This window comes from Drosophila elegans, unplaced genomic scaffold, assembly GCF_018152505.1.
Source record: "Drosophila elegans isolate 14027-0461.03 unplaced genomic scaffold, ASM1815250v1 contig_149, whole genome shotgun sequence".
NCBI classification, from domain to species: domain Eukaryota; kingdom Metazoa; phylum Arthropoda; class Insecta; order Diptera; family Drosophilidae; genus Drosophila; species Drosophila elegans.
The window spans coordinates 17,039,298-17,053,166 of record NW_024545513.1 but is presented as its reverse complement, the minus strand read 5'-3'; the positions used below and the strand labels follow the sequence as shown (position 1 = coordinate 17,053,166).

General features: G+C 34.9%; 2 protein-coding genes and 1 pseudogene across 6 annotated transcripts in view; all 3 read left to right on the top strand.

The window, feature by feature from the left end:
* LOC108137644 (mannosyl-oligosaccharide alpha-1,2-mannosidase IA) overlaps positions 1-4,024 on the top strand; it is a 67,724-nt gene extending 63,700 nt beyond the window's left edge. For all 5 annotated transcript variants that reach the window (XM_041710884.1, XM_041710883.1, XM_041710885.1 and 2 more), the window contains 4 exons: positions 620-844; positions 970-1,108; positions 1,176-1,437; positions 2,176-4,024. In XM_041710884.1, the coding sequence (XP_041566818.1) occupies positions 620-844; positions 970-1,108; positions 1,176-1,437; positions 2,176-2,322 (773 nt within the window). In that variant the 3' untranslated portion in view covers positions 2,323-4,024. The remainder of the gene's footprint in view (positions 1-619; positions 845-969; positions 1,109-1,175; positions 1,438-2,175) is intronic.
* A 2,152-nt stretch (positions 4,025-6,176) lies between these two features.
* LOC108137598 lies at positions 6,177-7,358 on the top strand. Its single transcript, XM_017259331.2, has one exon. It carries the CDS (start codon positions 6,324-6,326, stop codon positions 6,555-6,557), a length of 234 nt encoding a protein of 77 aa, XP_017114820.1. The 5' UTR covers positions 6,177-6,323; the 3' UTR covers positions 6,558-7,358.
* Positions 7,359-9,107: 1,749 nt separating this feature from the next.
* LOC108137569 lies at positions 9,108-13,150 on the top strand (annotated as a pseudogene).
* Positions 13,151-13,869: the final 719 nt, after the last annotated feature.

Here is a 13,869-nt window from a genome sequence, read left to right as displayed (position 1 = left end):
ATAAGTGTAAGCTTGTTTGAATAAACTTGTTGCTGTAGTAATTTTTTTGTGTCTGTTTTAATTTTTAATCCACAATTTAATTTTTTTAACATTCTAGTGACAGAGGATAAATTGATTTTCGTATTGATATAAAGATCAATTCAAAATGTCATTACAAATAATGCAAAGCCTAACAATTCATTATATGATTAAATGCTTAGCCTAAACAAATTGTTGAATTGGTTTTAGTTTGAACTTTAAAGTATAATGAGTTACAAAATGTAACCTTTTTTACACAGATAAAATTATAATGTTCTAAAAGATGTTCAAATTGGGAATCCTTTGAACCTTCTCAAAAGGAAAAAGGATTCGTATTTTTAATGTTTTTTTTTTTTAAATAACATGGTCAAGTGCAACTATTTGGAATTTTTATATTTCTTTCCAAACCATTTTAATATATATATTAACATAGTTGATTTTTATTTATAAATGTACAATTATTTCGTATATCTCCTTATTCTCATTATTATTATCTTACAAGTCACTATAATCATTATAATTTATAGAGATCTAGCGTGGCCTTATTCCTTTTTCGTATATCTTAACTGATAAAGTTACTAAACTGTCAACTTCCCCACAGTGCATATGTCCTTGGGTGCCTTGGGCGACAGCTATTACGAGTACTTGCTGAAGGCCTGGCTGCAATCTGGCCAAACGGACGAGGAGGCACGCGAGATGTACGACGAGGCGATGCTGGCCATTATGGACAAGATGGTGCGATTCAGTCCCGGCGGACTGACATATGTCTCCGATCTCAAGTTCGATCGGTTGGAGCACAAGATGGATCATCTGGCATGCTTTTCGGGTGAGTATGTTAGTTCGTTAGTCTGCCATTATAGGACACACAGTATTTAAACTTGAAAAGGACTTAAAAATAATAATAAATCTAATATATCACATATTTAATATTAATTTTACTTTAACTTGTAGGTGGCCTTTTCGCATTGGGAGCTGCCACACGGCAAAATGATTATACGGACAAGTACATGGAGGTGGGCAAGGGTATAACGAACACTTGCCACGAGAGCTACATTCGGGCACCCACTCAGCTGGGACCGGAGGCCTTTAGGTTGGTTAATACTCCATCATAAAAAATCATTGTGCTATACTAATAGTTTTCTGGTCATCCCATATAGATTTAGCGAAGCGGTTGAGGCGCGAGCACTGAGATCGCAGGAGAAGTACTACATCCTGCGACCGGAGACCTTCGAGAGCTACTTTGTGCTGTGGCGCCTCACGCACGACCAGAAATACCGCGACTGGGGCTGGGAGGCGGTCCTCGCCCTGGAGAAGCACTGCCGCACGGCACACGGATACTGTGGCCTGCGAAACGTCTACCAGCAGGAGCCACAAAAGGACGACGTCCAGCAGAGTTTCTTCCTCGCCGAAACGCTAAAGGTAAACGATCACCAAACATGACTATCAAAAAACCAAATTTCATTTTCTGCAGCTCGTGTTTAATTGTTTATAAGCAATGATTTCACAAAATTCAATTTAGAAGTGATCATTCTCTAAGCAAAAACAGCAGAATAATAAAAGTTTTTTATGCTGTTGATTAATTCGTATTAAATCTATATTTATTATCCGTAGAAAAGAGATTTTAAACTTTAAAGCCTGTTTTTTATCTTATCAGAACAAATGTTTATTATGTTTTTGATTTTTTCCCCTTTTAAAGCTATATTCATTACTGATTCATTTTTACGAAACGTTATAGCTATTTGTTTGTCAATCAATTGAAAATTTATAGACTCAATTACAGAATGTGACTAAAATGTGTGACTAAAATTCGTTTTAATTAACAAAGAGCTTTGCAACTATTTGATTGTCCATTAATTGGAAATTGGTATGATTTGTTACAACATAATAGATTTAAAAAATTTAAACTTTAAAATAGATCTCTCTTAGAAAAAGGGATTTTAAATGAGGCAAACATTTAAATTTCCAAAATACTATTAGAATCTTTTTAATCCCCACTTGAAAATCAAAATTAATCAATAAATAACTATTAAATACCAGTAAATTCTTGAGTTATCCCTATTATCAAATCAAAATTATTCAACAGAACAACGAAATGCCAGAAGAATCTTTTGAAAACCTCTGCTAAAACTCGAAATTAATCATTTGCGTTATTTGCAGTACTTGTACTTGCTGTTCTCGGACGACTCTGTGCTGCCGCTGGACGAGTGGGTGTTCAATACGGAGGCCCATCCGCTGCCGATCAAGGGGGCGAATGCGTACTACAGACAGGCGCCCGTAACGCTTCCGGTTTCGAATGCCTCGTAAGCGGGATCCGCGTTGCGCCGCTGGCTTTTCGGCCTGTCCCTAGCAATGCACCTTAATTAGCTCTCGATATTCACATACTTATACGTCTACCAGATCGTAACTCTTTTTTTTTTTTCCTTGGGTATAAGTTTTTAGTTAGTTTACGTGATGTAATGACAACTGCGTACGCAAGATATTGTATGAATACAATCAGCCAGGCACACACACACACACACACACGACACGAGAAACTTTCTATGTAACATATTTATAAAGCTTGCACATATATAGGAACTTAAAATTAAACGGATGTACCGTAGTTTAGTCCTTAACTGTTTGCACAAGTTTCTTCGACTCTCTCTTTTTTTTTTTGATTTACCTAATGAAATAGTATAATCCAAATAGTTGACACTGAGGTGGACGGTTGAAAGACCTCAATTTCCATTAAAATGCGAATGATATAGGCGTAGGCAAACTCTCTTGATATTAATTATGATATGATACGATACATGATATATGATATATGATATATGTGTAAATGTAAAACTCAGGTGTTCTAATTATGATTTTCCTTGCGTTCACACAAGGCTCTTTCGCACTAACCAGCTACGTAACTATCTCTACAAGCATTCTATACGCAATTCTCGATCTGCGACTATAAATCTGTGTCTGGATTTATGGCGACCAAAGCGGGCATTTCGATAGATTTACTCTGCTGATTTCCAATTCGAATCTTGACCACTTTGTTTTGTACATAATTTCTATTGACTTTCCTCGCAAAATGAAGGCAGAAGAAAATCGAATTGATATTTATACAAATATATTCTTACACAATATAGTTTACTTTGTAGTCTAAATATTTAAATATAAATCTAATATAGAGTCTAGCTTACTTTATGTGACAAAACAAATGTAACGCGAATTACCTTAAATCCAGAACATCAAGCAAAACGAAAGTAAATAAAATATTTATAAAAATATAATTAAATAAATATATATTTGTATTTAATTAAATCAAATAAAACGTAGGCAATTGTTAAAATAAATTAATTATACGAAGGCACGTGCTGAGCAAACGGTAATTTAATTTTTAACAACTGTAAAGGTTTTTTATAAAAATAATAATACCAACAATAATCATATTAACAATTCTATTGATAACTGTAATCCGTAGTCTAAGCCACAAGCATCGCATGATAAATGAAATTAAGAAGTTATTCAATTGTTTTTTTTTTTTTTTGTAACATACGCAGCTTGTGCTGTGTAAAGTGATTTAAAAACCGTAAAAATAATATAAAATATAAGCTAAGACACTAATGTAAAACCGATGAATTTTTAACCAAAATTTTAATGAAAGAAAATAAAATCAAATTTAATTAAATTAAATCTATAAAATGAAAAACCTAAAAACCGCATGCTAATAAATGTAAAACAAGCAAACATGTTAAAAAAGAATAGGGCGCCAACAAAAGTAAAATCGAAATTAAATAAGCATAATTTAAGTGATTACAGCAAACTTTTTTTGTTTAGATGAAATTAGAAATGAGCCCAATAGCGAGATATATGATATATCCGATGATAATGCCCAATACCCAGATTCGAACGACAGTTTGTAAATGCAGCATATATAATACATTCATCAACTGCAGTCCCTGAGCTGCTGGAGATGACAATTGTATTTTGCATACATCATAAGTTTAATAAAGGTCTAATAATTAACTTACAACTGTGTTCTTTTATTTGTAAAACCTTAAGTGAAGTACCAAAATCTATGGAGTTGCTATTTTAACAAAACGAACTTAAAATTTGTTACTTAATTCTTTTACATTTTTAAATAAGTTTAAAAGATTCAGCGTACAAGGCAAATCAATAGTTATCATTTGAGCCCAATATGTTGCTTAAGTATATATTTAATATTTACACATCGACTGTTTATTCAACTTGTTCTTTCTTTCTGTGAAAATTTTTATCTTGCAGCTCACTGATAGCTCATTGATAGTTTGTCTAACTATAAACAAGTACCCCCCATTCCCAATTGATTCCACATTCAGATATATTTATGTATCTGCCACACAAGCCACTTCACAAGCTGTTGTCGAGCTCAATTAATGAGCAACACACTTAACCGAATGTGCGTATACTTAATGAAGAAACTTGCACAAAAGGCGAACACAAAGCACAATGTGAGGTTAACAACATTCGCCGGCAATTCGAGAACCCGGAAAGGGAGTATGTCGCGACAGATACACCCTTTATAGCCCCTTCGATTAACCCTATTTGTTTCAGAAAATCGATTGATATTGCAAAAATGTAAAATAACTAATTCAATGAATGTTTTTGAATGTGACATTTTTAAGGTATTTAATTTTAATGAAAATTATTCTATATCATTTTTTTTTAGTTATTGATTGGCTTATGTATTTGCTTCTTATCTAATTTATTTAAAAAGCAAACACATTTTTTTTTAGCAATAACATTATTTTTAATGTTCCAAAAATATTTAATATAATTTTTATACTCAATGGGTTAACAACGATTGGCGGGCAAAGTCCGTCTTTTGCCAGCATAAAATGGAAGGGGAATTGAACTGGGAGCAAATGGAATGGCGAATGCGAACAAAGCATAACCATAAAATGGAGGAGTGCCAACCGACGATTGCATTCGCCACCCCCAAATCTCCCTCCCACCGCCCACCGCCCAAAAAAGGAAAGAGAAAGAAAGAGAGCAAAAGAGAGCAAAAGAGCAAGAGAGTAATTAATGGAATACACCTAAAGAAATGTTAATCTGTAATTTAATCGGAATTACCATAAATATAAAAACTTGTTGTATACCATTTACATTTTTTTTTGTTGCATTAAAAATTATTAAGATATAATAACAGCAAATACAGTTTTACTTGTGCAGTTAACATACAAAAAAAACTATTAAGTACAAGGACGCTTAGTTATTTGATGAGTCTATTCGAAATTTAAAAAACAAAACTCAAAACTTGTTCTTTACGTGTATAAGACCGGTCGTTCTCTCTCTCTCTCTTTCGCTCCTTATCTTTGTTGCTTTTCTTTGTTGACTAGACGAGCCCGCCAGACCAGCTGAGAGTGTGTGTGTAACTGTGTGCGAGAGTGTGTATATGTGTGTGTGTGTGTGCTGCATGGCAATGCCGTGGATGAAACTTTTGTTGTACTTTTAAGTTGTTGTCATACCCTAGGTTTTTAAAAAAAGTCACACAAGTGGTCGGACAAAGGTTTGTCAACCAATATTTGCCCACCCAAATAGTTCAAACAATTTAAAATATATCATTCTAAAAATAAAATGGAAATACCCATCGAACTGGCATACTATTTATTTATGAGGATGAACATTTATCTTATTCAGGAATGATAATTAGGACTTTATTTTGGTTTCACCTTTGTAATGCAAATTAAATTGTTTTTAATTTAACTAGAATTGCGTCAACCTTAAGGTAAAGGAATTTTTACTTATTAAGAGATGTACATATTTAAAATCATTACTTTTATTGCAGAGCAAATTAAGTTTGGTTCATTATAAACAGTTTTAAGAATTTAAGTCTTATTTAAAATCTCTTCTTTTCCAAATAAATGTCTAAGTATTCGCTGAAACATTTATAAGCCATAAAATACTTAAAAATAAACAAATAAAATAAAAGATGGAGTGCAAATATTTATTATCACAAAGTATGTTTAAAGTAATTTGGTATATTGAAGATTGATACACCTTCAACCTGGTATACCGCAGGGTATTTTCTGGTCGACTCTGTCCTCTGAGAAGGTTCTACTCTTTGTGCTTGTCTTGTTTTTGTTGTTTTGTTTTGGTCGTTGACGTTGCGGCGTCGCTTCTAGCAATCCGCACAGTTTGCATCGAGACTTCGAGCAGTGCGGCAGGCAAACTCCGGTTGCAGTTGCAGATACAGATACAAATACATATATAGATACAGAGACAGAAGCGGATCGAGACTAGAGATACAGCCTATAGCCACAGAGATCCAGTTGCAGAGGACAGCGAATATGCCGTTCCCCATCCATCCGCCCAAGCAGATGCCCTGCCCCCACTGGCAGCACTTTCCCATCAGTCCCGTGGACAGCAAACCCAATCCCTTTGATTCGGTGGGCGGAGCGGCGGCATCGGCCACCCAGGTCAACATAGGGGTTAACAAGCCCCCAGAGCCGGTATCCTATCGCTATTGCGTACAGTGTAAGACCTCCGGTAAGGAGTCATCGAACGGAGTCGACAGGGAGTAAACTTCAAATCTTTGGAGGTGACCCATCGACCAATCAGCCATCACCTGTAATCAGTCACTTCACTGGAGGACACACTTGGAAAGTCAACTAAAATGAAAGCAATCATAAGGACCGCAGAACAAAGTTTTGATTTTAAGATAATAACTATAATTTTAATTTTAAAATCAGTGAAACAAATATGAGATACTAGCAAACCATTGCATTTTCCGAATTGGATCTTATCTTTAATCTAATATCTTAAATATCAGATATTTTATCTAAATTTGAGTTCTCATTTTAAAAAATATCTTATACTTAAAAGTATTTAAACAGTGCATCAACGATCATAACAATATGAATATCAAGTCAAACAAATTTTATTTTTTTTTTGTTCATTTGTTATTTTATTTTATACAAAGATTTGATATTATTAAGTTGTAAATTGGTCTTCTAAAAGCAGGTCCACAGTTAACTAATACTTTTTATTTCGTAATGAATCTGATATTGAATGAATGTCACGTCCAAACGCAGCCTACATTTTTTTTTCTGTGTTGTTATTATTTAACTCAACCTAAGCACATGTTCCCATTTATTTTATTTGCTGTTTTTGTTTGGGCAAAGTGTTTTTCTCTTGCTATAATTAAGTTAAGCATTTTGTACGTATTTAATTTGTATTTAGAGCTAAAGACTACAGTTTATAAAGTGAATTTGAATTTATGCCTTTTTTAATATATTTATATAAGAAGCGCCAATAAACGCACGACGCATTTTAAAAAACGAGTTCTACACAAATACACAAGCACTCCCCGTATACACATGCCATATGCTGTTGTCTGTTTTTTGATTCCAAACTCAGACTTTGTTTGGTTCTGTTTACGTTTTCAGTCTCAGTTTCGGTTTCGGGTATTGGGTTTTTATGTTTATCAGATTTCCCAAGGTCACCGGCGATGAGGCGTCAAACCAAAAAAAGGTGCGATAAGAGCGGCTTGAGATTTTGATTTGGAAAATTCGGGAACAGTCTGTTCATTTTTCTATCAACTGCAAACAAATTCAACAAACTATTTTAGAGCGAGTAAAAAGCGTATGCTGATAAACAAAAGGGTGTTGGGAGGATGAATTGCGTTTGCCACTGCGAAATAATTGAGCACAATTCTCAGAGAGATCGTTCATTCATTTTGCATACACTAAAAATATCTTTTTTAAATGTTCTTGCTTTTAAAATAAAATGCGTGAGTCGTAAAACACTTCTGCAAGTGCTGAGAATCGAATAGTTTCTGATATTCGCACGATTCGCCCTGCAGATAGAAGAAATAAGGTTTTTAAAATGACACAGTTCAGCATTCAATTTCGGGATTATACAATTTGGCATTTTGTTCAAATTAATAATATATGGCCAACGTTTTCGGGGCTTATCTCTGCTGATACGGCCGTTATCTGACTTTGGGTCTAGCCAACGTGCCCCCTAAAATAACACACACAAATGCGGAGATATAAAAGTTCAGATAAAAGTGAAAACAAACATAAATAAATACGCATAAAATACTAGAAAGATGGAAATTATGAAAAATTTTTTTACAAAACTCCAAAAGCCGAAAAAAAAACTGTTAATAAACTTTTTATTTTTGTATATAAATCCTAGTATGTGTTGGTCAAATGTTGGAATCCCATACATCGGTGAATTCGTCATTAAATTGCCAATCGAACGGCATTTACAGCTAAAAACTTTTCAGTTTTTCAAATACTCGCAAAAAACGATGATGTACACTCTTATCGAAAATGCAAAAATTGTATTTTATAGTTGACGGTTTTCTATAAGTAATTGTTTTTTTTTTTTGCCTTATCAGACGTCAGAGCTTTAAAAGCTTTATGTTTGAATTTTTCGCTTAACAGTATTCAGTGTTGTCACAATACCTCTTTTTTTGTCAAATCTATTTTAACTTACTTTGGGAAATTGATCTTTTTATATTGTGCCACTTAAGGCAATCTCTCTTTTTAATTAGTGATAGGGAAATTAGGCATATTATGGTAACATATACGATAAACTTTAAGCAATGCAAATTATAAACGGTATACCATTTAATTGAAATTGCCTCCTAAGTACCTTCACCCAGAGCTCTCAAAAAGTAGTTGTACGTTATTTTATCATTTTAGGGCTCTTTGAGCAAAAGGTCAGAAGACAACAGTTCACAAAGCGTAATTAGTCAATCGATCTTTGCTCAACGATCAAACGATTTTTTGTAAATTTTTTTCGGTTGTCCTTTTTGTCTTTTTGTTTATACGCGTGTGTGTTTTTTATATTGCCTTTTACGTCATTTGCGTGTGCCTTATCCTAATATGAAATACATGCAAATGCATTTTTTTGTATTAACTTTTTAGCCTTTATTTATTTCTTACATTTTGTTAGCTGTTTAAAAAAGTACTTCTAAAGGTAGGGCATAGATCGTTTTTCAAGCTAAGTAGTACATCCTTTTTTTTCAAATGGTCAACACTGCTTGCAAAAGCTTTCTCTCTCTTTCGGCGGCATGCGCTCTCTGCGGAGGTCCTGCGATGATTCCCGTTAGCTTTTTAATCATGTGGCCCGCTCTGCTCCATCTGCACCTCCGTCGCAGCTTCCGCCTCGTCCTTCTCCTCGTCTTCGTTCATCTTCGCACGCATTCGCATTTGGCGAAAGGACCCGACGCAACAGCCGTAGCAGAGGAACCGCCGCAGAGGAGCCGCAGCAAAGGAGTCGCAGCAGTCGCAAACTCGCAAGCAGCAGCCACAGTCGCAGTCGTAGGCAGTCGCAAGCAGAGCAGCAAGCAGTTGCAAGGGCGCCGCCTCCGTCGAGTTGAGTCCTAGTTCGTTCTCCACGCTTTTCCTGCATTTTCCTTTGGCTCTTGTTGTTTTTGTTCTTTTTGTTTGTTTGCTTGCCATTTTGCCAGTGTTTTACGCATTAGCAACGTGTCCTGATTTTGGCAGCGGCAGCATAAAAAAAACAAAACGCAGCAGCAGTGAGTGGTCTCTCTCGCTCTCATTCGCCTCCTGCTCCTGTTTGTTGCCTACTATTTTTTACCAGTGTGTGTGCTTCTTTTTTTTGTGCGGGAAAAAATTAGGAGCAATTCAGTGCCTGAAAATTCACAATAGCAATAATTACGGTTAACAGTCGCCCCCTCCAAAATGTACTGTCCTTATCTGTCTCTCTCCCCCGCTCGTTTTATGGGAGTGTTTTTGGTTGTGCCCTAGACCGAGCTCTTGTTGTTGTTTTTTTTTTTTTTCTGAGTGTATGTGAGTGCAGGGGGAAAGCAATAAAATTCACAATGGTTGTTGTACTAGCTAACACACACACGCAACCACAGCCACAAAAACACAAACTTACCAAATAAAATATATTAAAAACAAAACAAGGCATAAAACAAGTTATAATATACAAAATAAACGCATTAAAAACTCTATGGAAAGAAGGATGTTAAAATGGCAAAGTTGAAAAGATGGCAAATAAAAAACTTCCGCTTATAAAGTGACCCAAATATGGAGAACACACACGTTTAAGAAAATCCATTAAATCCTGCAGTTAATACTTATCAATGAAAACGCTTCATAAGGAAATATTTTTTAGCGAAATATCTTAATACTTAAAAAAAAACAGTCAAAATATGCAAAATATGTTTTATGTTGTTGAAAAAAGGTTTAGTTTTCCATTTTTTTTTTTTTGCTATATTTTGAGGGAGAACTAAAATTGAACAAACAAAATAAAGTAATATATTGTAGAATGAAATACTTATAAATAAACTAAGTACCCCAGTTCTTATTTAATACATTATCATTATCATCATTTAATTATCATTTCATACAATGCTCGCCAAGAAACAGATATAACCCTTTAAATTTTTTGTGACAAGCAATTCAATATAATTTCCTAATTTTGTTGATACAAAAAAGCCAAAGGCAAAAAATACTTAAATGAAAGCAGTACCATTTTTCCCCGCCTCATTTGGGCGTCCAGCGGAGAAGGAAAGCCGCCTTCTCCAATTTTTCCCACGCCCTGCTCCACCCACCGCTTTCTTATCGCCGAAGAGTCACGTTTTTGACCCATTTTCACATACTGGTGGCTAAGCCTATACAGATGGCATAAAAGCTGCTGCGAGTCCTCTTCTAACCCCCATTAACCCATGCAGCCACTTAATCCTCGAGTGGCTCTCGCTGATGTAATGCCATTCGATTTGATTTGCGATGGTTAACCAGATTTGCTTGCCACAGTCATTCGACATTTTGCGGTTGCTTATGGCTAGTCCTTACACTCAAAGAAACGGACAACAGTTTGTGAATGGAATAATGATGCTTTTGATCAATCATTATTAATTTAATTTTAATTTTTGCTTTAAAAACTTTTATAAATGTTAAGATTCCTATCCGATCAATCTTGAAATATATAAATACATTTTCGCATTCATTATATGCATTCTGACGAAATCTTTGTACTGTTAAGACATTGTTATATAAACTTTAGAATTAGTTAAAGTCGTAGAAGCAAAATTGACTATTTTTAATAATCATATACGTAGGCGTTTATACTTATTTCAATTATTACTTTAAACTTCCCTTGATTTTTCGTAGTGTACAGGGTTGTATAAGTCTTTGTGTGTAGGACGGGTTGATTACTTGCAACATGGTTGACGATAAGTCAGTAAGTTGATGGCCTCCATTTGCGTACGACTCTAATTTGTTTGTTCTTTTCGGCTCCCATTAGTTAACGTTAACCCATTGGTGGCCCAGCGGTTGACCGGTGCCGTGTTGCTGAGCAAATTCCCCAGTCACCGAAATGAGCCATTGACACGCCCCCGGTGTTTCTCTATCTGGATACACGACCATCCTTAGTCGGAATTAAGCCCACTTAACTTATCGCACGTGCCTGGTCATAGACTAGAAAACAGTAAAACTGGAAAACTGAAAAACCACTGAGGTCCTTCCACAGGCTCACGCACACAGGCGCAAGCAACAGGACTCGTTTATCGGTGAGTGTTTCTTAGAGGATTCCAAGTGGTTCGGAGAATGGAGGATCATTGGGTAGGACCTATTCTTAAAGAAACATTGTGCATTTAGAGCATCTGCCTGAAGTATATATATTTAATTTATGAGAATTTGTATCCAACGAAATTTAAAGTTTTATTTATAAAAACTAAAATAACTAAAATAATATAAACAAACACAGGATAAAAGTATGGAATAATGTTAACATTTTATATATATGATAGTATTTAGGAGAAAAATTAAAGACTATATGTATGAAAAGAAATAAATCTTTCAACTTTTCTTCAAATTCGTTATCAAACAAAATATTTAAGTGATCAGTTCAATTATCACTATCATACGACATGACACAATTGTTTTAAATTCGGAGTCTTAAGATAAAATAAGAAGATAACATACTGGATTAATGAATTCTTACATTTGTTATATTTTATTCGATTTTATCAAAAGAGTTTCTAAAGCTAAAACTAAGCCTTTGGCAACTTCATTGATCCTCCTAAAATGATCCAAAAACCGCCGCTCTGTTCCATTTGTTGTTCCTAAACTAATCTTTATGGTATTTATTTTCCAGGCAGCCCTTGGTCGGGCCCACTCCAAACTGGCCCATCAATTTTGGTTCTCCTACCCGCCACCGGGCGCCGGCGGCGGTTCCTCAAGTGAGTTTTTCGGTTTGCGCATGCGGGGCGGCACACTGGACCCTCCACTATTCGTAATACTCCCAGCCCAAAAAAAAAAGAAAAATAACTAAAAAAAAAAAAAAAAACAATCCCACTTCGTTTATGTTGTTCATCCCTTCGATGTCTATGTAATCTGATTGATCGATATAACCGAAAGTACGATCTTATAGCCCGTGTATAGTCTATATAGGGAGTGCGATTATCGTTTGTTCTTTGGTTCCACTTCTTTTTTGTATGACTAGGTCATCCTGCGAGTCCTCTCTCTGTATATCTATCTATATTTTACATATATATGTATCTTGTCTGTACGTATGTATATGTCTGTATGTGGTACGTTTGTTAAGTGACTCCTCTTAGATGTGAAAACCACATAAAGTATTTCTTAATATATATATACATATAAAGTCGAAGATTTCTATTTTATTTAGTTGTTGCCATTACTTAGGTATATATATTTTGCCACATACCATATATATTATATATATATATATTATATATTATATATATATATACATATATAAATTTATATAGCGTCACTGTATTCAAGTCCCAGAAAACCAGAGCCAAAGAGAGAGGTAATACGGCTTTAAGGATAGATTAGAGGATTTAATCCCTGATTTACCTTGGTTTTCTATAATTTTCCTTAGCTGTTTCTATGCGAATTCTTTGATGGTCCATATAAATACATAGGTGTTTGGTTGGGGCTGGCCAATGAATTTTCAATATAGTTTAGAGAGCTTATATTGACTTTCATTTTGTTGGCTTTCCCTAAGCAATAAACTTAAGTATTAGTTCCAATTTAAGTACAAAATAATTGAAGATTTGTTTTTTGTCCTTCTTTTCTTTGCTCTTCTTTAATTGTATTGTCTTCTATGTTCAACACAAAAAAAAACAAGGAATAATAAAACTAAGGAATCAAGCCTAAAAAAACAAAAAAAAAACTATAAACAAAAAAAAAGGAAAACAATTTTGAATCAAATCGTAAACTGAAACCATAACGAAGATTGAGAGATTCTTCGTGTGCGATCGCTCCCTCTCTCTTTCTCTCAGTCTCTTCTCTCTCTAACTGCCTATATGTCTCTCTCTCTCCCAAAAGACACACTCAGACACACTGCACTCACCTAACGGTACTAACTCCATTCCAGTCGTTACGGTTCGCGTCGCGATCGCGTCTTAACAATTACAAAATTCGACTAAAATCGCTACTAAAATATAATCAAAATCGACACACCAACAATACCAACAACATCATCACCACAAGTACAACAACATCAGAAAAAAAAACACTTTGAGGTAAGGAAGAATTTCTTTCTCACTGTCTCACACACTCCGTCTCTCTCTCTCTCTCTCTCTCGCTCCCCTCTATCTCTCTCTGTCTTTGTCTCTCTCTGGTCTCGTAGTGTTGACTAAATGGAAATCCATTAAGCCACAAATAAATCCCCGTTAAAAACCCCCTAGACCAAGAAAAAATAAGAACAAACCCCCCTACATAGCGAGTTCCGTTATTCCGCCGTTCCGTTCCGTTTGTTGTTCCGTTAAGTGTAGTTCGTTTGGTTCCACGTTCCTTGTTTCCCCTTAGTTGACTTCCGTTTTTGGTTGGTTATATGTTTTCCCATTTTCGTAGCGCTTTGATAATGATGATGATAATA

Coding starts and splice junctions, on each gene's coding strand:
- LOC108137598 (XM_017259331.2), top strand. CDS start 6,324: ATGCCGTTCCCCATCCATCCGCCCAAGCAGATGCCCTGCCCCCACTGG.